Source organism: Staurois parvus, unplaced genomic scaffold, assembly GCF_062004578.1.
Source record: "Staurois parvus isolate SC_StPar_1 unplaced genomic scaffold, SC_StPar_1.0 ptg000684l, whole genome shotgun sequence".
NCBI classification, from domain to species: domain Eukaryota; kingdom Metazoa; phylum Chordata; class Amphibia; order Anura; family Ranidae; genus Staurois; species Staurois parvus.
Window position 1 is genome coordinate 1638422 of NW_028318480.1, and position 25943 is coordinate 1664364.

Sequence of the window (25943 nt, forward strand, 5' to 3'; positions counted from 1 at the left end):
AATTGTTTATGTAATACAGTAGTAAATGGTTCTTATGTGGTTTCTTCATTGCCACAATTATTCAACCCCTTAAAGACTACCACTCTGAAGAACAGAGGTTCATACAGGTGCTTTCCATCAGGTATTGAAAACACCTGTGGATGTCACCGAGCAGCAATCAAGCATAATAAGCACCAATTAGGCAGCTTTAAAATGACTGTGATACTCAGCTCCTTCTAGACATTTACTGGTGTGGTTACAAACATGGTGAAGGCAAGAGAATGGTCCAGGAAGACAAGAGAAGAGGTGATTTCTCTTCACAGGAAGGGCAATGGCTATAAGAAGATTGCAAAGATGTTAAACATACCAAGAGACACCTTAGGAAGCATCATTCGCAAATTCAAGGCAAAGGGCACTGTTGAAACGCTACCTGGTCGTGGCAGAAAGAAGATGCTGACTTCGACTGCTGTGCGCTACCTGAAGCGTAGAGTGGAGAGAAGTCCCCGTGTGACTGCTGAGGAACTGAGAAAAGATTTGTCAGATGTGGGTACAGAAGTTTCAGCCCAGACAATAAGACGCACACTGCGTAATGAAGGCCTCCGTGCCAGAACTCCCAGGCGTACCCCCTTGCTGTCTCCAAAGAATAAGAAGAGTCGACTGCAGTATGCCAAAAGCCATGTGGACAAACCACAAAAGTTGTGGGATAGTGTTCTGTGGACTGATGAAACAAAATTAGAACTGTTTGGGCCCATGGATCAACGCTATGTTTGGAGGAGGAAGAACAAGGCCTATGATGAAAAGAACACCTTGCCTACTGTGAAGCATGGTGGAGGGTCAATCATGCTTTGGGGCTGTTTTGCTTCTGCAGGTACAGGGAAGCTTCAGCGTGTGCAAGGTACCATGAATTCTCTTCAGTACCAGGAGATATTGGATGGAAACGTGATGCAGTCCGTCACACACCTGAGGCTTGGGAGACGTTGGACCTTTCAACAGGACAATGATCCCAAGCATACCTCCAAGTCCACTAGAGCATGGTTGCAGAGGAAAGGCTGGAACATTTTGGAGTGGCCATCGCAGTCACCAGACTTAAATCCGATTGAGAACCTCTGGTGGGACTTAAAGAAAGCAGTTGCAGTGCGCAAGCCTAAGAATGTGACTGAACTGGAGGCCTTTGCCCATGAAGAATGGGCGAAGATACCCGTAGATCGCTGCAAGACACTTGTGTCAAGCTATGCTTCACGTTTAAAAGCTGTTATAACTGTAAAAGGATGCTGTACTAAGTACTAAGATTGAATGTCACTTGGGGGTTGAATAAAACTGATAATGCTGTGAGCACAGAAAAGACATTTGTGGTTATTTCATTATAACTGTTATGTTATATTTGTCTGACCTACAAGTGCCTCTTTAATGTAAATGTAAGCAAGATGACTGAATGATCAAAAGCAATGTCAAACTGGCCAAAACACTCAATTTCAGTGGGGGTTGAATAATTTTGGTCACAACTGTAAATTGTTTCAGGCTTCATAGTGTTCATCGGTGCAATCTATGTCAGGCATGGCTTCTGTTGTTTAGGGCTTGTGGAGGTTTAATACGGCATAACCAGGGGGATAATGGTGCAGTAGCCAAAAGAAGCCATCTGCTAAACCACTATGAAGTACAGCATTAACATCCTAAGACAGAAAACATTTACATGTTGTCACTTCTATTCCTAAATTCTAAAAATAAATTAGCATAACTGAACACAATGTTTAAAAAAAAAGTTTTAACATATTTTCGTAATTTGTCATGGAGGCAATTAAAGTGATACTAAACACACACTGGGGTTGATTTACTAAAACTGGAGTGCAAAATCTGGTGCAGCTGTGCATGGTAGCCAATCAGCTTCTCAGTTAAGCTTTTACAAAAAAAAAAAATAAACATGAAAGCTGATTGGTTTCTATGCAGAGCTGCACCAGATTTTGTACTATCCAGTTTTAGTAAATCAACCCCACTGTTTAATTCACATTATATCTTCTCTGTCTGTATGTGGATGATGACACTGTAATTATTTTAATACATTTCCTAATCGATATACAGCTTGTCACATGACCAAGCTCTTTCCCAGCCTGTCTGCAGGAAGAGGAGCTTCTAGTCCATTTTTTGTGGTGCGAACTGCATGCAGAAACGTATCCTGAACACATCCGAAGTGTGTTTTTGTGGTGTGAATTGGCCCTAACAGTAAACTTTACTAATATGATTATTTCAAGTCCAAATAAGCTATTAGTCATATATTATGGGACATAGAAACGTATTTTGAAATACTGGATTATACCACCACCTCCAAGAGAATTGGACATGGGTAATGATGATTTTTGAGTCCCTGTCCCTCAAAATCTGAACCTCAACAGCCAGAGCTTTACAGTCAGTGACCAATTAGAAAGGTGGCATACGAGGGTGGCAATTGGGACATATGATCAGGACAATCTGGTAAGTCCCACAGAGAGTCCATCTGCCTGCCCGGAGCCTGGTAAGGTCAAAGTACTATGACTTCCTTAGCCAGTTCAAAAACACAGGTAGCAGGTAGAACCGGAAAGATAGGGTTATAAAAGTAAGCATCCTTGATGTCCAGAGGCCAGAACATAGCCACGGTGGACAGAAGCAATGATTGATCGAGTAGATTGTAAAAATTAGTGCACAAGGAAGGTTTTAGCAGACTGAGACATTTTCAAAGATCCTACTATAGTGACCTTTGGCAAGGCTGATGCTGGCTAATCAAAGCCAAGGGATTACTGTGTTGATAAGGACTGAAATGGTGTCCTTAAAGCAGAGTTCTATCCAAAAGTAGAAACTCCTCTTATCTGCCACCCTCCGCTGCCATATTTAGCACCGTTTGTAGGGGAGGGGGGAGCAGATACCTGGTTTTGACACGTACCTGCTTCCACTTCCAGTTCAGTTCGCCAGAGGACTGCGGCCTATTTACAAAGCGCAGCATACTTCACACATGAGCAGTAGAAAACAGGCTGTGAAGCCACAAGGCTTCACTGATGGTGTCCCTTAGTTAAGATGTGGCGCCAGCACCCGACAGCCAACTGAAGAATCGGCTCTGGGTGAAGACACCGCTGGATGCTTGGACCGTAAGTGTCCTAATATTAAAAGTCAGTAGTTACAGTTTTTGTAGCACCTGACTTTTAATTTTTTGGGTGGGGATGGGGGGAGAGGGGCAGGGGCTGGAACTGCACTATAAGCTTTAGAGATACACTACAGTGGGGATCGAACGTTTGGGCACCCCAGCTAAAAATTTGTATTAATGTGAATAAAGAAGCCAAGGAAAGATGGAAAAATCTCCAAAAGGCATCAAATTACAGATTAGACATTCTTATAATATGTCAACAAAAGTTAGATTTTATTTCCATCATTTACACTTTCAAAATAACAGAAAACAAAACAATGGCGTCTGCAAAAGTTTGGGCACCCTGCAGAATTTATAGCATGCACTGCCCCCTTTGCAAAGCTGAGACCTGCCAGTGTCATGGATTGTTCTCAATCATCATCTGGGAAGACCAGGTTATGTCAATCTCAAAGGTTTTAAATGCCCAGACTCATCTGACCTTGCCCCAACAATCAGCGCCATGGGTTCTTCTAAGCAGTTGTCTAGAAAACTGAAAATAGTTGACGCTCACAAAGCTGGCTATAAGAAGATAGCAAAGCGTTTTCAGATGTCAATATATTGATTTTTTAGATTACATGTTGAGGATAACCTGCTTCTCATTCTACTAATGCTTGGTGGATCTGCCAGCTCATTTAAGTTTATGACCTTATGGGTGAGGTTCCCCCTTTCTCAATCAAAGAACAATTCAGTTAGTGCTTCATGGTTTTCAGCATCTTGCATGCTCAAATTTACAAGGTTGCCACCTGGTCTTCTGTTCACACATTCATTAGGTTCTACCAGGTGGATGGGCAGGCTTTAGTTGATGCCGACTTCGGATGTAAGGTGCTTTTGGTGGTGCTGTAGACTCCATTGAGCTGCATTTGTTGTTTATTATTTTTGTTTACACGTGGGCCCATTAGCATTTTGTTTGCTGCTGCCTAGCTGTCAGTTGGACTGCTTTTGGTTGTTCCTGTGTTTCAGAATACTATCCTGTATCCTGTAATGTATGATTCATAAAATAGGTTTTTTTGTCTTACCTGTAAATGCTTTTGCAGGTAAAAAAATGTGCATTTATTATTTTTGTCTGCAGGAGCCTGGAAAGCATTGCACCAGCGAACAGTAGATTGCTGATGCCATGCAGGTCTCCTGCAGACAGTCAAGCAGATATTCTGACAAGCGCCATGGTAGTTCATTGAAAATTATAAGCAGACAGCCGCTAAGGCTGCTGGGACTTGTAAACACTCATTCACAGAACTCTGTGAATGAGTGACGTGGTGGTGTGGGCAGAACCCCGCATGGCGGTGCTGTTTTCAAGTCTAACAGAAAAGGGGGGGCAGTGGGCATGGCTGTAGCTATGGGAACATGTTGCCATTATGTTAAACTCTAAAAATGTGACTAAGGGACAAAAAACATATTATCCTTTAAGGGACAGGGGTCCCTCCCCTCTGTTTTTACCATCCACTTCTATTATTGCTAGCTACTAAACCAAGGCATGCTGGGAGCGGGAATGATTATACTGGGCTGTCCTTACAGCTTTGCTTTGCCAGTGTCCAATTCTTCTGAAGGTAGCAATATAGTCCAGTGCTTCAGGATTCTATCCTGTGTCCTGTAAATGATTCAATAAAAACCTAAAAAGGTGTGCAGGTTATAGTAGAACATCTGATCAGTGCAGCTGCTGCAGAACCTCTTGTCCGTGCGCTGCCCAGGGTAGAGTGACAGCCAGAGCTGCAGGAGTCTCCAGAGAGGGAGCCTCTTTTACACCCTGTGAGCTGCAGCCATCTATCCCTTAAGGGGAACTCTGGAATTTTTCTGAATCAACATCTAAAGTCCCAGGATCTATCCATCTGGAGAGGGAGTTAATCTTATACCTGGCCCATCCCAGATGACCAATTGATGACATCAGATTTTATTAATCAAACGTGCATTATAGTGCGCGTTCTGGTGAGTGCGCATTTCTTACATTCTTGATTGCACAAGCACCGAATTTTGGATAAACGCAGGATACATATGAGCACCTACAGTCACCTTATGAACTTTGTATATATTTTATGCTATATATTTATGTCTTTTTATCATATTTTTAGCACTGAACATTCTTGTTTATATTGCTTATTTTGAGGTTTTTATTTGGTTACCTTGGTGCATAGTGGCTGATATTTTATGTGCGCTCACATACACTTATTGTACAGTTTGTTAATATCCAGTGTTCTCTCTCCCATTTTCTACTCACAGGCAGTGTACAACGCTGTGTGTATTGCTGAAATTTGCAGCTCTTTGCCTCAGACTGTTCTGCTTTTTTCCCGCATCTCTTCTGCATTCAACAGTGACCTTAACTACATAGCCAGCCTCATCAACAAAGTGGTTAGTATAGTGCCAAAAATAATTCTTTATAAATTGTCATTTTTTTCTAGGTCTACAGCGGTCCCATACACCCACCATTAGTACTCCAGTCAACAACACTGCTCAGGAAGCTCTGGAATACTGTGCAGGGCCATGTCAGAACACTGAGAGAACAGAGATCCTGTTAGCACAGAGCAAATTCATACACTGTTAGGCAAAAAAGCTTAATAAAAACAAATCCTTGCCATCTTCTTTATTGACAGCATAACATGTAAATAGGTGATACCCTTTATTGGCTAGCTTAAGTAATTGAAGATGCAAGATTCCTTGTGATGAGGAACAAACCAAGGAAGATCCATAACGCTTGCATCTTTAATAACTTCAGTTAGCCAATAAAAAGGGTATCACTTGGATTTCAAACTTTTTACATCCCTTGGTTATAGAAAGTGTGGACTGTAGCTATACTCATCTCTACACTTACTGTACAGCAGCCCTTACAGTGTGATTAATTTTCCTGTTGCAAATTTATTTTACAGAAACTACTAATCCACAAAACGTCAGAGTAGTGATGTGACCTGTTCACAGCCATATTCAATTCAAGTAGCACTTGTAATCCTCTGGTCATGGAGTTCACTAGACCTTCTGTGTCACCAGGAAGAACTGCCAACAGTCAGAGCAGTGTAAGTCCATAGACAAATGGCCATAGCAAACAATAGAGAGCAGCAGAGTCAGTAGACTAATGGTCATAGTTCCACAACTGTAAATGGACTAAAAAAAAGGGTAACAAGCCAAAGATCAAGGTAAACAAGACCAGCTGCATATAAAAGTATAAATATAGTCCAGAAAATGCAGAGGGGAAAATAGTCATTTGATCTCATGCAGATTTTGTAAGTTTGCTCACTTACAAAGAAATGAAGGGTCTATAATTTTTATCATAGGTGTATTTTAAATGATAGAGGCAGAATATCAACCAGAAATCCAGAAAAATTACATGATACAAATGTTATAAATTGAGTTGCAGTTCAGTGAGTAAAATGAGTATTTAAACCCCAAGCAAAACATGACTTAATACTTGGTGGAGAAACCCTTGGTGGCAAGCACAAAGGTAAGAATAGTTGGTTACCAGGTTTGCACACATCTCAGGACTGATTTTGGTCCACTCTTCTTTACAGATCTTATCTAAATCCTTAAGGTTTCTTAGTTATCACTTGGCAACTTGAAATTTCAGCTCCCTCCATAAATTTTCTATAGGATTAAGGTCTGGAGACTGGCAAGGCCACTTCATGACCGTAATGTGCTTCTTTTTGAGCCACTCCTTTGTTGCCTTGACGGTATGTTTTTTGTTATTGTCATGCTGGAAGACCCATCCATGACCCATCTTCAATGTTCTGGCTGAGGGAAGTAGGTTCTCATCCAAGATATTACAATACATTATTATTATTATTATTATACAGGATTTCTTTAGCGCCAACAGTTTGCTCAGTGCTTTAAATACATGGCCCTGCCCATTGGCCACTCAATGCAGCAAAGTCAGCCTGTACAGAGAAACAGCCCCAAAACATATTGTTTCTGCCTCTGTGCTTGACTGTAGGGATGGTGTTCTTAGAGTCATAGTCAGCATTTTTCTTTCTCCAAACACGGCGAGTCGAGTTAATGCCAAAGAGCTCATCTGACCACAGCACTTTCTCCAAATCCTTCTCTGAATCATTTAGATGTTCATTGGAAAACTTCAGATGGGCCTGTACATGTGCCTTCTTGAGGAGGGGGACCTTGCGGGGGCTGCAGGATTTCAATCCATGGCTGTGTATTGTGCTACCAATGGTTTGTTTGGTGACTGTGGTCCCAACTACCTTGAGATCATTCACAAGCTCCTCCCACATATTTCTGGGCTGATCCCTCACTTTTCTCCTGATCATCCTTACCCCATGAGGCGAAACCTTGCATGGAGCTCCAGACCGAGGGCGATTGATAGTTATTTTGTATTTCTTCTATTTGCGAATAATCACTCCAACAGTTTTCTCCTTCTCACCAAACGTCTTACTGATGGTCTTGTAGCCCATTCTAGCCTTGTGCAGATCTACAATCTTGTCCCTAATGTCCTTTGACAGCTCTTTGGTCTTGCCCATGGTAGTGCCCAAGAAAGAGAATCTGTGGACAGCTGTCTTTTATACACATAACTAGTTGTTAGGAGCACCTTCCTAAATTAACAGGACTAATCTGTGTACCACATGAGCACATAGCCAGCCAGTGGGAGCCAGAATTATTGTTGGTTGGTAGGGGATCAAATACTTATTTTACTCACTGAACTGCAACTCAATTTATGACATTTGTATCATGTATTTTTTTATGGATTTTTTGTTGATATTCTGTCTCTATCATTTTAAAATACACCTATGATAAAAATTATAGACCCTTAATTTATGTGTAAGTAGGCAAACTTACAAAATCTGCAGGGATCAAATAATAATTTTCCTCACTGTACATAGAGAAATCTAAGGCATGATTAGTCAGACAGGAGTCAGAGGCAGCATCTCTAGACAGGGCATGAAGAAACAACTGCATCGAACATGCATTTGCGTGAAGCTTTGACCTTGCTTTGACTGCTTCCTGCTCACCCGACTGCAATGTACTGCGGCCGGGAGGCAGCAACAGGCAAAGCAACATACCTGTACGTTGTTCTGGCTGTACCAACACAAGGGGGCGCGCAGCGCTCCCCAACCATGACTGCTGTGTCCGGCGGACACAGTAGAATGAAGATCCCGGTGATCATGTGATCACTATGCGATCACATGATCACAATGAAAGTAAAGCTGTTATGAATCAAACTCATTCATAACAGCTCTGCTTCTCATCCTAGTTATCTGTGATTGGCCCACAGCTGTCACATGATACATGGGGCCAATCACAGCACCCTGTACCATGTGACCAGCTCCAGCCAATCACAGATCACTATCTTGAGCTGTCAAAAACTTAACTCATTGATGACAGTTCATGAATGAGTTAGATTCCTGACAGCAAGCTTTGCATTGCAGGAGAAATGATCTTTATTTCTCCTGCAAAGCAAAGTGTAAAAATAAAAAACAAACCCCATCCCCCACAGTAGTACAATGTTACTATGGTCGCTTCCTATTATTCTGCCCCCCCCGGTCAGTCCAGGGAGAGAAGAGAGAACACTGCACCTAGTAAAAGCACTACATTTTACACACACATGTTCGATTAGCACATTTAACCCTTTGGTCGCCCCTATTAGCCCTTTGATAGCCCCGTCACCCAGCCAGTGCCATTAGTACAGTGTTGGTATATAGAATTTTTCACTGATCACTGCATTCCTGCCACTAGCGACATCAGATAATGTCAGGGTCAGTTAGCGCCTCTCCCAGCCAGGGTCAACTAGCATTAGATTGCCCTCACATTATCGCGCTCACACTATAGGTCGCTGATCACCGCCATTACCTGTATAGTGTTTGTACAGATCAATATAATGATCACAAACAGAACTATACTAGTGCTTCCTTTGTATAGTGTCCCCAAAAATGCAGTGTTAGCAGCATTGGCCCCATTCGCTGCCAGCACTAGCGTTTAGGCCCTTTGCTGTTTTTTACGGAAGAATTGTACCAATTGATTGTGGGCCAAGACAATTTATACGCACAACAATACATAGCCGCCCACCCAAATTCAGCTTTTTCCAGACAATTCACATGGAAACCTATCGCGGTTCCTGAATTTAGAACTTTTTTGGGACTTACATTCAACATGGACATTACAGAAAAGAATGAATTGCGGTCATATTGGTCCACAGACCCGATTCATCATATGCCCATGTTCTCTGCTGTTACATATAGGCCCAACATGGACCAGCAATGCACTGGTACATCACTGGACTTTGAGTGGTTATACCGGGATGATTGGCTGCAGCTACAGTTTTTTTTCAGCTGGCGGTCGACTTTCATTTAAAAGCAATCCTAGTGGACAATTAGCTGCTGAATTGTTTTTACAAGCAGCTGGAAGGGCCATCTCATTTATGAAAAGCACAGGGCGCCAGTGGCAGACCTGCCAATTCTGGTGTTCGATGGCAAATGCCAATCGAGCTATGGTGCCGGGCAGTGAGCACAAGGCCCACTAGAGGACATCGGGCCCTCAGGCCACCCTCATGAAGTCTGTTTCTGATTGTTTGGTCAGAGACATTCACACCAGTGGCCTTCTGGAGGTCATTTTGTAGGGCTCTGGCAGTGCTCATCCTGTTCCTCCTTGCAAAGGAGCAGGTACCAGTCCTGCTGATGACCTTCTATGGCCCTGTCCAGCTCTCCTAGAGTAACTGTCTGTCTCCATGCTCTTGAGACTGTGCTGAGAGACACAGCAAACCTTCTGTCAATGTCACGTATTGATGTGCCATTCTGGAGGAGTTGGACTGCCTGTGCAACCTCTGTAAGGTCCAGGTATCGCCTCATGCTACCAGTAGTGACACTGACCCTAGCCAAATGCAAGACTAGTAAAAAACAGTCAGAAAAGATGAGTAGTGGAAAAAATGTCAGTGGCCTCCACCTGTAAAACCATTCCTGTTTGGGGGGTTGTTTCATTGTCACCCATCTAGTGCACCTGTTGTTAATTTCATTAACACCAAAGCAGCTGAAACTGACTAACAACCTCTGCTATTTCACTGACCAGATCAATACCCCATGAGTTTAATTGACTTGATGCTATTCTCTGATTAAAAATTGTTCTTTTAATTTTTTGAGCAGTGTATGAAATAAGGACTTATTGGTGATTTGGGACTTGAGATTCTTTATTATAGAGGTGGAACTTATATAATTGTATGTATTTTTATGAATAATATTTTTTCATGATTTGTTTTGCTTATCACATTTGGAGTTTGCACGGAGAGAAAAGCCTGCACTATTATAGTTTGAAGATACTTACAATTACACCCCTTCTACTTCTCCCAAACATATGGATACCACATATGTAAAACTTTTTAATGTTTGAACTGATTATGTATCTGACCTTGCATCTTGTGTATCACAGCTACAACCAACATTGTATCAAAAACAGTGTAGGCTCACCTCTGTATGAATGCTCAGGGAATATATGTAGTTTAGGGTAGCTTCACCTATAGCAGTCCCTGTTTTTATAAGCCAAGCAAACCTAGTCTACCGGTACATGGCTGCCCTCAGGAATTATACACAAAGCTATGGTCACTGGCCAGGAAGTATAGTAAGCTGATCAAATGGTGAACAAAAGAGTACTTAGGGTTCCAGTAGTGCAGATATCTGGCTGGGACTGGTGCCTCGCAAGAATGTAGACTAGGAGTCCTAAAAATTTTTAAACGGGGCCAGTTCATGGACCTTCACACTATGGGGGGGGCTGGACTATAGTTTGAAAAAATATGAACAAATTAATATGCACACCGCACATATTTTATTTATAGTGCAAAAACCAGGGAAAAAATACAATATTTAAAAATGCACTGTACACTGTAACGCACTGGACACCACAATGCACTGTACTCTGTAACGCACTGGACACCACAATGCACTGCACTCTGTAATGCACTTTGCACTGCCATGCACTGTACACTGTAATGCACTAGACACCACGATGCACTGTACACTGTAACGCACTGGACAACCCAATGCATTGTACTCCGTAGTGCATTGTACTATGATACACTGGACACTCCAATGCACTGTACACTGTAAAGCACTAGACACTGTACTCTATACCACATTGGACACTGCAATGCACTGTACTCTGTACCACACTGGACACCACAATGCACTGTATTCTGTACCGCACTGGACACAGCAATGCACTGTACACTATCGCACTGGACACAGCAATGCACTGTTCCTGGTGTGCTCTCCTCCTCTCCTGTTGTTCATCTTACTGCAGCAGTTGAAATCAGGGGTTTCCAGGCTGCCACTGGCTGGGTCCTCGCGGCCGAGGTCCCAGTGAGCAGCCTAGCTATTTGCTGGCTGGCACTGTTTTTTTTTTTTGGCTGGCCCAGTGGGCCGGATAAGTGGTTTTGGCAGGCCGTAGTTTGAGGACCCCTGATGTAGATGGTGAAACATGCAGATAGGTTAGTAGGAGGCAAGCAAAGCTGCAGTCGGCAAACAGGCAAGGGATTGATCCAGGTGATAGGCAGGAATGTAGTCAGTGAACAGGCCAGGGTCAATCAGGTGGCAGGCAGAGACATGGTCAGCAAACTGGAAAAGTATCGGTCCAGGTAGCAGGCAGAATTGTGGTCAGTAAATAGGCCAGGGGCAATGCAGGCAGACAGACACAGACTGGCTGCACTAGTGACATTGTAAAACAGCATCAAAAGACACTAAAAAATGTAAAAAGAGAAAATTATAACATAATGTCATGGTTTTTTTTTGGAAGGGGGTATTGTTATGAGATATATATTTTTTTAACACATCATACATGATCACTGATGTGATCACTGTCTAAAATGCTTCAAGTAACAACTAACTATACCTAAAACAAAAATCAAATACCTGTCCCTCATTGACTTCAGTGCAGTGCAAAATTTGGTGCTGTGTTTGAGGATTGCCAAAATTGTATAATTAAGAGGAAGTTCCACCATCATTATATTTCTTCTTTTAGGACCTGAAGTTGCTTTGGAACTTTTCTTCATTTATTTTCAAATTGGACATATTATTTACACTTGTGTGATAAAGGGCACATGCACCTTTTTTCTGTGAAGTAGCATATTCAGTTTAGATTTTGGATTTTTTTTTTTCAACACTGATATGTATTGTTTGATGAATATGTTTTTATTTTAGGCTTGACTAAGATAATTTTAGTTTATATGGTTGGGTTTAGCACTGCCTTGATTTTACATATATGCTTTTGGGCTAATTCACACTATTAGGAGAACTGCCGCAGCGCTTCGCACTGCCCCTTTTTTTTGTTCTGTTGGAGCTTTATTTGAAGTGTACAATACCTACACAGCACTGCTCAACATTGCAGTACAATTCATGCCAGTGTGCTGCGATAAAATGCAGCATGTCTGCGTTTTACCGCAGCATGCTGTAGCACAGTGTTGGGCTGCGTTGCAGTATGAATGGGACACATAGGAAACAGTTGTTTCCTGTGTGTCCCTGCGGTGACAGATGTTTTCCCACATTGTTTTACCACATGGTGAAACATCTGTCACCGCATATAGTGTGAATTGGCCCTTTATGATACCAAAACATTTGTGCAATATTCGTAAACAGTCTTTTTCTATATAAAGGCTGTTCAAAAGTTGACCAGATTTGCACTCTGAAAATTTGGGTTGAATTTGAATCAAATTATACTATTGACTGCTAGGCAACGGAGACCCTATAAACTAAACAAACTTTAAAACAGTCATTCCAACAAAGGGACATTGCCACCTCTACCCTGATGGTACACTATATTGCCAAAAGTATTGGGACATCCCTCCAAGTCATTGGATTCAGGTGTTCCAATCACCTCCATGGTCACAGGTGTATAAAATCAAGCACCTAGGCATGCAGACTGCTTCTACAAACATTTGTGAAAGAATGGTTCCCTCTCAGGAGCTCAGTGAATTGAAGCGTGGTACTGTGTTAGGTTGCCAGTCATGCAAGTCCATCTGTTAAATTTTTTTGCTACTAAATATTCAACTGTTAGTGGTATTATAACAAAGTGGAAGCAACTGGGAACAATAGCAACTCAGCCATGAAGTGGTAGGCCACGTAAAATGACAGATCAGGGTCAGCGCATGCTGAAGCGCACAGTGTGCAGAAGTCGCCAACTGTCTGCAGAGTCAATAGCTAAAGACCTTCAAACTTCGTATGGCCTCCGATTAGCACAACAACAGTGTGTAGAGAGCTTCATGGAATGGATTTCCATGGCACAGCAGCTGCATCCAAGCCTTATATCACCAAGTGCAATGCAAAATTTTGGATGCAATGATGTAAAGCATGCCGCCACTGGACTCTAGAGCAGTGGGGACGTGTTCTCTGGAGTGATGAATCACATTTCTCTGTCGGTCTGGACGTGTCTGAGTTTGGCAGTTGCCAAGAGAGCAATACTTGCCTGACTGCATTGTGCCAAGTGTAAAGTTTGGTGGAGGGGGGACTATGGTGTGGAGTTGTTTCTCAGGGGCTGGGCTTGGCCCCTTAGTTCCAGTGAAGGGAACTCTTAAGGCATCAGCATACCAAGACATTTTGGACAATTTCATGCTCCCAACTTTGTGTGAACAGTTTGGGGATGGCTTTTCCAGTTCCAACATGACTGTGCACCAGTGCACAAAGCAAGGTCCATAAAGATATGGATGAGTTTGGGGTGGAGGAACTTGACTGGCCTGCACAGAATCCTGACCTCAACCTGATCGAACACCTTTGGGATGAATTAGAGCAGAGACTGCGAGCCAGGCCTTCTCGTCCAACATCAGTCCCTGACCTCACAAATGCGCTTCTAGAAAAACGGTCAAACATTCCCATAGACACACTCCTAAACCTTGTGGACAGCCTTCCCAGAAGAGTTGAAGCTGTTAAAGCTGCAGAGGGTGGGCCAACTCAGTATTGAACCCTACGGACTAAGACTGGAATGCCATTAAAGTTCATGTGCGTGTAAAGTCAGGCGTCCCAATACTTTTGGAAATATAGTGTTATGGTCTTCAATTAGAGGATAAAGCACAGATTTTTGTAAAAGTGTCTATTCACTTTAATTAATAGTGTAATAAACATGAAATTTCATATAATGTATATTTATATACATTTTAAAAAACTTTTGGCTTGTAATCTCTATTTTTTCTTGCTTTTTCTCTTTCGTGTTCACTCTCACTCAGATGAATTTTGAAGAAAGCCTGAGAGAGAAGCATTTCTGCATTAAACCATTTGTAGACCCAGCTGTGGATGAGAGTGAGTGACAGACAGATGTATACAGTTCTCAGATGAAGTGTGAAAGCTGAACCCCGAGATAAACAAGTCTTTTCTTATTACAAGAGGCCTGTGTATTCTTACTTAAATATTGGTGTTCATTGTTTATTTCTTCCATATCTGTGCAGTAATCCAGCGTGAAGCTATGCCTCTGCGTGAGCTTCCTCTATTAAGACTAGTTACTGCTGCTCTCTCTCCTTATGCAGGGTGATTGTTCTTTTATCTGCCCCCTCCTGTAGTTTTCTGCAGGCGGCCTGTAGTAGGTGGACCTGTTGGGTCCATCCTATGACTCTGCTCCCTGCACAGGCTCTATACAGCACAGTGATAATGTCACCACTACTTTTACAAGATAATAATTTGTATATAGTTGCACACAGTGTGGCTTTATATCCTTTATATTTTTGTGTTTTTTTTTATCTGTATTGGTTTTTATACAGTGTGAAAAATCTATAGTCACCATATGTAATGTAAACAAGCCCGTAAAGTGTATTTAAACGCCAGCAATAATGGAGGCACCTTCCTCTCTTTTTCATGTTTACTTACTCTATGAATAACTGCCTCAGTGTTATGCCCCCCGCCACTGTAAGCTTCCTGGGTGATCTATGAATGGAGGATAAGTGGATAATTGATAGGTCTACCCCCTCTTGATGAAAGACTGTGGCAGCCTCTTATTTCTATTTACCCCTGCCATGTCTGGAAGATAATGGCAGTTGTGTGTGTGTGTGGGGGGGTCATGGAGGATTTCACCCAATAGAAGGGGTATCAGTACAAGGGACATAATATCAGGGCTCCAGGTATGACCAGAGGTGTGTGGGCTAACACAGGGAAACGCAGGCTCAAGTATGGTGTAAACAATATAATTTATTAGAGGCTATACAAAAATATAAACGCACAATATACACAAAACCAAACCTCCAACTGATAACTGAAAGTACAAGCACACAGACAAGAGCAGTCAGGGCTGGTGAGGTGGAGTGGTCAGGCAGGCCGGGTGAGGAACCATCGGGCAGACAAGGTACAAAGGAGCAGGCAGAAGAGTGGTCAGGAATAGCTGAGGTCGGTGCAGCCAGAGTTTTATCAATGTCAGGAGTCAGGCAGAGGGATCAGGAAGGCAGGCAGACGACAGGATCAGGTTCAGACACAGGGGCTCATAGGAACAATACACCAAGGCACTGATTGCATGCCTGGTCCTGCTTAAATACACCTCCTGCAATCAGCCTCAGGTGATGGCTTGACTGCAGGAGTGAGATTCTGGCTGCTGAGAGCACCCACTGGCCAGCACTGGTACTGCAGCCCACAAGGCAGGTGAGTCCCACCACCAGTGGCAGGTCCATTCCTGACACATATCCTGCCAGCTGTAAGTTATGTCCCTTGTGCTGATTTTTGTGGTTTTTATTTGGCTGTATTTAAGCTTTAACTTAGCTAAGTTTCCTTGTGTTCCTGTGTTTAATTACTTCAGCTCTTTGTGGACATGTGTAGAGTGAAAGTTTAAGCACAAGCTCAAACTTGTGCTCGTTTGGTCAGCTGGCTTTCAAGTAATAGTGATCCAGCTGGCTGTATAGCCATCCGATCACTTTTATAGCTTTACTGCAACGCACTGAAGATGTCTGAATGTGGCCAAAGTATTAGGGTCATGTTACAGTAGCTATCCTGTTGCTAGTTAGTGACAGGATAATTTTCAGGGGTAAACAAGGCAGAAAAAATGCTTGCCTACTTATGTGTTGTTCCTTTGCTGGATGAATTGGCGATACATGATTCCTCACTGGTGACCCATAATTTGCAATGTCTCCGTCAGCAATAACAAGGGAGGGACATGTGGAAGTAGGTAAATACTTTCTCTGCAGTTCCTACTAGCCCAATAAAAAATATTTAGTTTGGTAGATTTTTGTTGGGTAGATTGATATTTAGATTTTCTTGCTATATTTTATTGTAAAGTTGCTTTTATATGGGATGAGCTCACTATTCATTTTATCTCCTATTATGACAGAGAAACGCCGCCTCCAAGGACTGTCAGATTTTCTCACTGATGTTGCTCGGAAAGAACTTGAAACTTTAGACCTGAAGATACCATCATGTAGTGTTATCTACATCCCCCTGGTAAGAGAAACCCAGGGACACAGAACTGCCTTTTATGAAAGACAATTTGTATAAATAGCTAGTAGTAGTTAGTCACATTTAACTGGACTAGGTATGTAATATATGAGACTTTTCACTACTCATCTACATAAGTGACGCTTCCTCATTTACCCCAGGATTTATAGCCATACAGGTAACTCATTTACTTTAATCTGATCATTGTGTGGTCATGAAATGTGTCATGACAGATGGTGATTATCCAAGAACATTACAGGAGATGTGTAAATGTTTGTAAAACCACCCTGCTTTTATTTACATTACTCAATCACCATGGTGCTTTAAATATTCTTGGAAAACACATTAAAACTAAGAAAACCCATTTGGGTAAGTGCAAAAATACCTTCAACATTTCTAAACAAGTACAGCTTAATGTGAATAAAGTGGAACTGAATTTGAAAAAGATTTACTGTATTATAGGGAACATCTTAAAATGATAATTGTGCCTAAGCTGTACACTGAAAATTGTACCTTTTTTCTAGAATATCTCCTGAAAAATAGCAGAGCACTTCCTGGTATTTGATGGTGCACACAGCCTCATAAAGGGAAAACTCCAGATAATTTTATTGAGGGTCCTGGGTGGAAAAGTGGGGAAGCCAGTGCAACACCTACATCATGCTGCCTGCTGCACACTGACCAAAAAATGGGTGTTTCTTCACAGTCTTTGGTTTGTAGTGTGCCACCTTTCTCCTTTATATAGACAAAAAAGGGCCTTGGTAAACACTGAAGAGATTGGCGAAAGTAAAACAAGCCCAATTGGGACCAGTGATAATAACCCCCAGCAAGTGCAAGGGCTAACCATGATAACCCCAAGTATACCCCCAAGACATGTCACAATAATTAGCCCACAGTACAATAATTAAGCCCCAGCATGTCACAAAAATTATCATCCAGAGCAGTACAGTATTTAACCCCCAGAACAGCACAACAATTAACTACCAGCATGAAACAATAATAAAACCCCAGCACTGAACAATAATTAACCCCTTCGCATGACACAACAATTAACCCCCATCATAGCACAATGAGAAATCCCAAGCATGGCACAATAGTTAACTCCATCTACAGCATGGTAATAAACCCTCAGCACTGTATGTTAAAGTATCCTCAGCACTGCATAATAATTAGCCCTCAACATTGAAGGGGTCAGTACTGTGAAGCTTATAGAGTGTAAGGGTCAGGACTGTGTGCAACATTACTTTCTAAGAGTGCTCCCTTACAATTGGTGGTCATTGTGCCCCCTGTATATTAATGGTCAGTGCCCCTGTATACTGTTGTCAGTGTGCCTCCTGTACACTAGTGGTCTGTGTGCCCCCTGAACACTGTTGGCCAGTGTGCCCTCTTTACATTGGTGGTCCATGTGCTTCCTGAGCACTGGTCACTTCTGCACCCCTCCCTCCATCCATTGGTCACTTGTGCACTGCCACCCCTCCATCCACTGGTCACCTCTGATCACCCTCCACTGGTCATCTATGCACCCCACTCCATCAACTGGTCACCCCCTCCATCTATTGGTCACCTTTGCTCTCTCCCCTCCAACCATTGGTTACCTGTGCTCTTCCCACTTCTTCTAGTCACAGGTCACCTGTGCAACACCCCCACCTACTTTCATTCATTGGTTAGCTGTTCACGATTACTTACCATGTTCTTGCATCCTTGGAATCCATGTGCCCAACTGGTGGTGCATACCTGGAGGTGGATCCTAATGGAACTACAGCCCAGGAAACTGCAGGGAGAGGAATTAGGGCAGCATGAGCTTGTGCCACGTAATGTGCTTGGCAAGGGGGCGATGACATTACAGTGGTGGCCAGCCAAAAAAAAGCTCTGTCAGTGTTCGCAGAGATGTAGGTGCTTTAGGAGTGCTAGCAACATTTTTGGGGCTGCTCTAGCAAACCCAAACACCGCGCCAGGCCTTATACAGTAGCTGTATATCTGCACTGTAGGATCTAAGGTACTGCTGCCTCTGACTGTTAGTTTCAAAAGATTTGGATTCAGATTTGGCGATGTTACTACTGTGCTTCTCACTGATGTCATTGCTGAAAGTTCTGATATGTGGAAGCAAAGTTGTGCCTTCTATCAAGATGGATGCCTCCAGAGTCAACACTGAGGCACAAAGCAGAACAAGACCTGGGTAAGTCAGAGATCAGGAAAGTTCAGCTGTAGGGACATCACAGGAAATACTAATGGCTAGTCCTTTGACCTCCGCATGTTTTTTCTGGGCTAGTTGCTTTAGTGCTTGCAGACTTCAGTTCTTCTTCAACCACCCTTTTTCCGTGGTATGTTTTTAGCGGTTAATCAGCGGCCTTTTATTTACCCAGTGCCGTTTATGAATGAAACTGGATAAATAGCTTTTAGGAAGCTGCTCCGCCTGGTTATCAATGTACTTACTGAGCTGTCTTTAGACAGCTGGGTACACAGAAACTGTGCCCAGCTGATCTGTTGGCCTGGATACCATGTGATTGCTGTGATTGGTCATCACAGCTATCGCATGGTCCTCTTTACAGTTCTGATCCCTCCCCTTCCCCTTACATCAGGAAAATGAGAGAGATTGTGTAATTGTTAATAGGGACAGAATAAATGGATCAGCAGCTGCAGATCCATTGATTCTGTTTCAATAACACAAGTATCAGGTTTTATTAACCCTTTCATGCCTCCCCTCCTCTCCTACACATACTATCTCTAGGCAACCAAGTAAATTAACCCTTTCACCTCCATTATACTTCATATCTGAACATTAACCCCTTTATCTCCATCCTGCTAATGTATGTGACCAGTACAGTAACCCCTTCACTTTCTCCTTCTTATGTATGACCTCTACATTAATGTATCTTGTGCATCATTCTCAAGTTCCATGTTTAACTCTGTTAGTACTGGCATGTTTCTTCATTTCCAAAAAATTGTGGCAACAATGGAGAGCACCTTGGGATGTCAACTTTCCAAAAAGAGTCGTTTGAGGGGTTTTCATACTACTCTTGCATTTTTAACAGGAAGTAAGAGTAACAATTTATTTTCTACCTTTTTTTTCCCTTCTAAAAAATAAAAACGCAATGGTTATTAAAGTGGTTCTAAAGGCTTAAGGAGTCATTTACTCTTGCTGCTGTCAATCACAGCCAGTGAGGAGGGAGCGGAGGGCGGGGCTGAGTCTCTCTCTCTCTCTCTCTGTCTGTCTTATGAAGCGAGTGCCCCCAGGGCAAGTAGCTTTCTCTGGAGGCACTCAGCAGGAGGGAGGTGCCAGGAGTGTGGACAGGGGACCAAAGAAGAGGAGGATTTGGGCTGCTCAATGCACACAGCAGGTAAGTATGATATGTTTTTTGTTTTTGTGTATTTTAATTGGGACCTTTAGAATCACTTTAAATCCCACTAAAAGAAACTCTATATCTCTAATAAAAATTATAAGATCATTTCTTTACAGTGTTGCATAATTTTCAGTCATACTATAACAGCACTGAAAAATGGTCTGGTAATGAAGGGGGTATTACAGGCTGGTACTCAATGGTTTACTACTAGCTGTATGATGACCTTGATAAATGAAACTGGTCAGAAAAATAAATATAAGTGTTTACATTTGTATACATTTTATATAAAATTGTACAGAATACATCACATATGGGCCTGACCAGCTAAAGCTAGAAAACAGATACAAATGGGAATAAATGCAGAATCATAGTCAAAAGCAACCAGTTTTGCTGCTGAAGGAAAGATTTTAAAGGGCAGCGGATTGGTATGGATGACACATCCACTTTTCTCAGGGTTTAATCACTCAATACTGCTGGATATGATAGAAATGTCTATTTATATTCATATACTGACATCTACTGGTTAGAATGTATATTGCACCATGCAAATGGCCAAAAAATGCAGCAGGGCCTTAAAAAGACCATGTGACCAGACCATTCGTTTCAACAAAGTTTTCCATAAGATATTTGCATTTAATGTATTTTAGGTGTGTTTTTTACCTACAAACGTCTCCCGTGTGCAGACTGCTGCATTTGGGATGTGATGTCAGAAGCCCTGCATCCCTTTAAAACCAAACACATTAATTACACAGGTTCTGAGGCTAATTTAATGCGGATAAGGCACTAAGTGAGTTTAATTACCACCTTAATCAGCCACAGAACCTGTTTAATTAATATGTGTTCGACTTTAAAGGGACAATGTGGCAACCCTACTGCAGACTCAGAACTGTCATTCAAGATTAGTCTTCAATGACTGCCTCAGCTGGCAATTACAGTTGTGTCCAAAATTATTCAACCCCCAATGCTGTAAAGGGGTTTAGGGACTATAGTGTACATTTGGAATTGTATTCAGAATCAAATCCTACAAGGACGTTGTAACTACCCAAATGCAACTAAAATGACATCAATTGTTTATGTAATACAGTAGTAAATGGTTCTTATGTGGTTTCTTCATTGCCACAATTATTCAACCCCTTAAAGACTACCACTCTGAAGAACAGAGGTTCATACAGGTGCTTTCCATCAGGTATTGAAAACACCTGTGGATGTCACCGAGCAGCAATCAAGCATAATAAGCACCAATTAGGCAGCTTTAAAATGACTGTGATACTCAGCTCCTTCTAGACATTTACTGGTGTGGTTACAAACATGGTGAAGGCAAGAGAATGGTCCAGGAAGACAAGAGAAGAGGTGATTTCTCTTCACAGGAAGGGCAATGGCTATAAGAAGATTGCAAAGATGTTAAACATACCAAGAGACACCTTAGGAAGCATCATTCGCAAATTCAAGGCAAAGGGCACTGTTGAAACGCTACCTGGTCGTGGCAGAAAGAAGATGCTGACTTCGACTGCTGTGCGCTACCTGAAGCGTAGAGTGGAGAGAAGTCCCCGTGTGACTGCTGAGGAACTGAGAAAAGATTTGTCAGATGTGGGTACAGAAGTTTCAGCCCAGACAATAAGACGCACACTGCGTAATGAAGGCCTCCGTGCCAGAACTCCCAGGCGTACCCCCTTGCTGTCTCCAAAGAATAAGAAGAGTCGACTGCAGTATGCCAAAAGCCATGTGGACAAACCACAAAAGTTGTGGGATAGTGTTCTGTGGACTGATGAAACAAAATTAGAACTGTTTGGGCCCATGGATCAACGCTATGTTTGGAGGAGGAAGAACAAGGCCTATGATGAAAAGAACACCTTGCCTACTGTGAAGCATGGTGGAGGGTCAATCATGCTTTGGGGCTGTTTTGCTTCTGCAGGTACAGGGAAGCTTCAGCGTGTGCAAGGTACCATGAATTCTCTTCAGTACCAGGAGATATTGGATGGAAACGTGATGCAGTCCGTCACACACCTGAGGCTTGGGAGACGTTGGACCTTTCAACAGGACAATGATCCCAAGCATACCTCCAAGTCCACTAGAGCATGGTTGCAGAGGAAAGGCTGGAACATTTTGGAGTGGCCATCGCAGTCACCAGACTTAAATCCGATTGAGAACCTCTGGTGGGACTTAAAGAAAGCAGTTGCAGTGCGCAAGCCTAAGAATGTGACTGAACTGGAGGCCTTTGCCCATGAAGAATGGGCGAAGATACCCGTAGATCGCTGCAAGACACTTGTGTCAAGCTATGCTTCACGTTTAAAAGCTGTTATAACTGTAAAAGGATGCTGTACTAAGTACTAAGATTGAATGTCACTTGGGGGTTGAATAAAACTGATAATGCTGTGAGCACAGAAAAGACATTTGTGGTTATTTCATTATAACTGTTATGTTATATTTGTCTGACCTACAAGTGCCTCTTTAATGTAAATGTAAGCAAGATGACTGAATGATCAAAAGCAATGTCAAACTGGCCAAAACACTCAATTTCAGTGGGGGTTGAATAATTTTGGACACAACTGTACATAAAAGATTATGTAGGGACATGAGGGGAGGGGCAAAGGAGCTGTGCCAGCTCAGACAGTAACTAGACAATTCCAGAAGAGAAGTGGGCTATGATGTGCAAGGAGGGAGAGAGAAGTGCTAGGGTGACAGGGAATTGACAATTTCTGGATTGTCAATTCCCTAAGAGGTTTAGAGGCACATTGCAAATCAATTAAAAAAATGTTCATAGAAAGGAAAAACAGTGAAAATGAGAATTTCAAATATTTGCTTTGTCTGTGCTTTTACCTGCAAGTTGCTTAGGCTGGTCACAGTGGGGTTTATTTATTAAATATGGAGAGTGCAAAATCAGGCTCACTTCTGCATAGAATCCAATCAGCTTCCAGGTTTTATTGCCAAAGCTTAATTGAACAAGCTGAGGTTAGAAGATGATTGGTGTCTATGCAGAAGTGAGCCTGTTTTGCACTGTCCAGCTTTAGTAAATAAACCACAGCGTATCTTAACCACCTTCCGCCTGCCATATAGTCCATTGACGGGCACAAGGTGGTTCTCTCATTCTGGGAGGACGTCATACGATGTCCTCCCATTCTCACCGCGCATGCGCGGCTCAGGGAGCGTGCAGCGCAGTGATCGGCAGTGCGCTGTGTCCCTCGGACACAGCGGATCACCGATCCACAGAAAGAGCCGAAGATGTCGGCTCGGTCATGTGATCAGCTTTGTCCAATCACAGCTGATCACATGTAAACAGGGAAATGCCGGTTATCGGCATTTCTCTCCTCACTAGCTGTCACGCTGACAGCTTGAGAGGAGAGGAGAGCCGGTAATCAGCATTCCGAGGGGGGACATCTACACAGATCATCAGAGCACTGATGATCAGTGTGCCCTGATGATCAGTGTAGCCCCAGCAGTGCCACCTGTCAGTGTCCATCAGTGCCAGCTCTCAGTGCTCATCAGTGCCACATCAATGCCACATATCAGTGCCTACCAGTGCAAATCAATGCCACATATCAGTGCCCATCTGAGCTGCCTTTCAGTGTCACTCATCAGTGCCAGTCAGTGCCACCTATCAATGCCAATCAGTGCTGCCAATCAGTGCCACCTATCAGTGCCAGTCAGTGCCACCTATCAGTGCGCATCAATGCCGCTTATGAGTGCCAGTCAGTGCCACCTAACAGTGCCAGTCAGTGCCGCCTATCAGTTCCAGTCAGTGACACCTATCAGTGCCATAGATGAGTGCTGCCTTTCAGTGCCCATCAGTGATGCCTGTCAATGCCCATCAGTGCCACCTCATCAGTGCCACCTATCAGTGTCCATCAGTGCAGCCTATCAGTGCCCATCACTGCAGCCTCATTAGCGCACATCAGTGAAGGAGAAAAATCACACAATTAACAAACTATGAAAAAAAAATTATTTTTTTTTCAAAATTTTCAGTGGTTTTTGGTTTGTTTAAGAAAAAATAAAAAACCCAGAGGTGATTAAATACCATCAAAATAAAGTTCTATTTGTCTCAAAAAAACGATAAAAATTTTCATATGGGTACAGTGTTGCAGGACCGCGCAATTGTCATTCAAAGTGTGACAGTGCTGAAAGCTGGAAATTGGCCTGGGCAGGAAGGGGGTATAAGTTCCCTGTAGGCTTGTGGTTAAAAAATAGAAACGCTATAAAAATGCTCAATGGTAATAGAAATGATTGAGAATTGTCTGTATAGTGTTGATTAATTCTGTGAGTTGTGTGGCACACCCAAGAAATGGGGAAACTTACCTCGGCCAATTATCATACTTGCACATACTGTTTTCAGTTTATTTTGGGTCAGTAAAAGTATTGAAATAATGTATCCTGTTCTTTTAGGTTTGAACAGCAACAATACTAGATATAAGAACTCTTAAAAACATGCCATCAGTTATATAGTCATTGTTTGGGGTGATAAGAACAACAGTGTCATCGATCATTAGCAGGATAACCAATATATAACACACCTTCTTCACTGCATCTAGAATTGACTGATGTAGTCAGTGTGAGGGTTTAGCAACAGAACATTTCTGCAACCGGTGCAACTACTTAAAGAGGCCAGATCAGAGAAGAAAGTCACCAGAGGTACATTTGTTTCAGTTCAGAGAACTGTTACTGCACTAAGAAGGGAGTATGTCCTAAAGTTTTGCTTTAACATTAATAGAAGGTCAGAGAATATGAACCAAAATGTTCGTTTGGTGGATAGATCTTTGTTTTCTTATGGCTCTGCATAATTGTAATAGATACATTCTTGTTCAGAAAGACTCTGTCAAGTATTTGTGTTACTGCATGCAAAGCACTGTAAGGCATTCTACACCTTTCAGCTTTAAGGCACACTAAGCTGTGAAGTGTAGGTTTCACTTACTGTATATCTGTAAGGTATAAGATCACTTGTATTTGTTGAATTGTTCTCCTTTCTGTAAAATGATTTATAATCCCCTCTAGATTGGTTTCCTTTTGTCAATTGAACGTCTAGCTTTCATGAAGGACAAAACTGACTTTGAGATTGAAGGTTTGGAATTTGTGGTAAGAAATGTACTATCTTCTAGCTCATTTGCCAATCACAATATGCATACTGTAAATAGACTACAGTAACCCCATTATACCACATGTTGGTGCACACTGTTTTCTAACTTAGACTCAGCTGCTTCTGTGTCACAATGTATAAGTTTATTCTGGAATCTTTTTTTAGACGTATATCCCTCAAAAAGTCAAGTTATTATTCTGAATAAACAAGTACCTATTGTCATGAATTTAAAAAAGGTGTTGCTCCTGACTTCTGAGACTAAGGAAGCACATGACCTCTTGTTACCAAGCATTTGAGACCTTTTTTTTTCTTTCAAACCAGACTGACCATGTCTATGTGTTTACTATGCAATAAGAGGATAAGCAGGACACATAATAAAAGCTTACATATGAGGAAATACAATAGTTCTATTGGACATATAATATCACAAGCTATACTTTAAACATGTTTTTAAATAGATGAAAGTTTAAAGGGTAACTTCACTTTTGTGGAAACAAAGTAGCAAATAAAAAAATAATATAGCATATAAAATTGATACACAATTCATATTGTAATTGAATGTTATTAAAAATTACCTTTCCTGTATTTTGTACTTCTACGCTAAAAAGGTAATCTTACTGTCTTGGAAAAGGTTGGTTTTACCTATTGTATCTTAGTGGCTAAAGCTTATTAATGACTCTCTCCCTTTTATGTAGACTCCTTTTTTGAATTGCATAAAAAACAAAAATGTTTGATAAACATTGGGGCAAATGGGTATCTAACCCTCCTACTTTGACCCTCCATATCTGGGAGATTAAGATCTGTTTATTGTTGTTTACATTTACAATCCAATTTTTAAACTGGAGTGTGTAACCCTGTTACATGTATACTTCTTTAATGTCCCATACTAACATTTTCTATCTCTGAGATATGTGAGACCCTGCATGGTCACTGAGTGGAGTGTACACTTGTATGCTTTGCACATTACTGGAAGGCAGGGCACAGTATGGTGGAGCAGAGCACACTATGTGAGGGCAGGGCATATTACATGAGGGTAGGGCACATTACATGGGAGTAAGGCACATCATGGGGCACACAGCACAACATGGTACATTATGGGGCACACAGCACAG

The 25943-nt window shown here is 42.1% G+C and overlaps 1 protein-coding gene across 2 annotated transcripts in view; it reads left to right on the forward strand.

Annotated features, from left to right (window-relative positions):
* Window positions 1-25943, forward strand: part of MSH5 (mutS homolog 5) — a 113229-nt gene that overhangs the window by 47917 nt on the left and 39369 nt on the right. For both annotated transcript variants that reach the window (XM_089652504.1, XM_089652503.1), the window contains exons 12-15: window positions 5339-5467; window positions 14247-14319; window positions 16325-16434; window positions 24750-24830. In XM_089652504.1, coding sequence (XP_089508630.1) covers window positions 5339-5467; window positions 14247-14319; window positions 16325-16434; window positions 24750-24830 — 393 coding nt within the window. The remainder of the gene's footprint in view (window positions 1-5338; window positions 5468-14246; window positions 14320-16324; window positions 16435-24749; window positions 24831-25943) is intronic.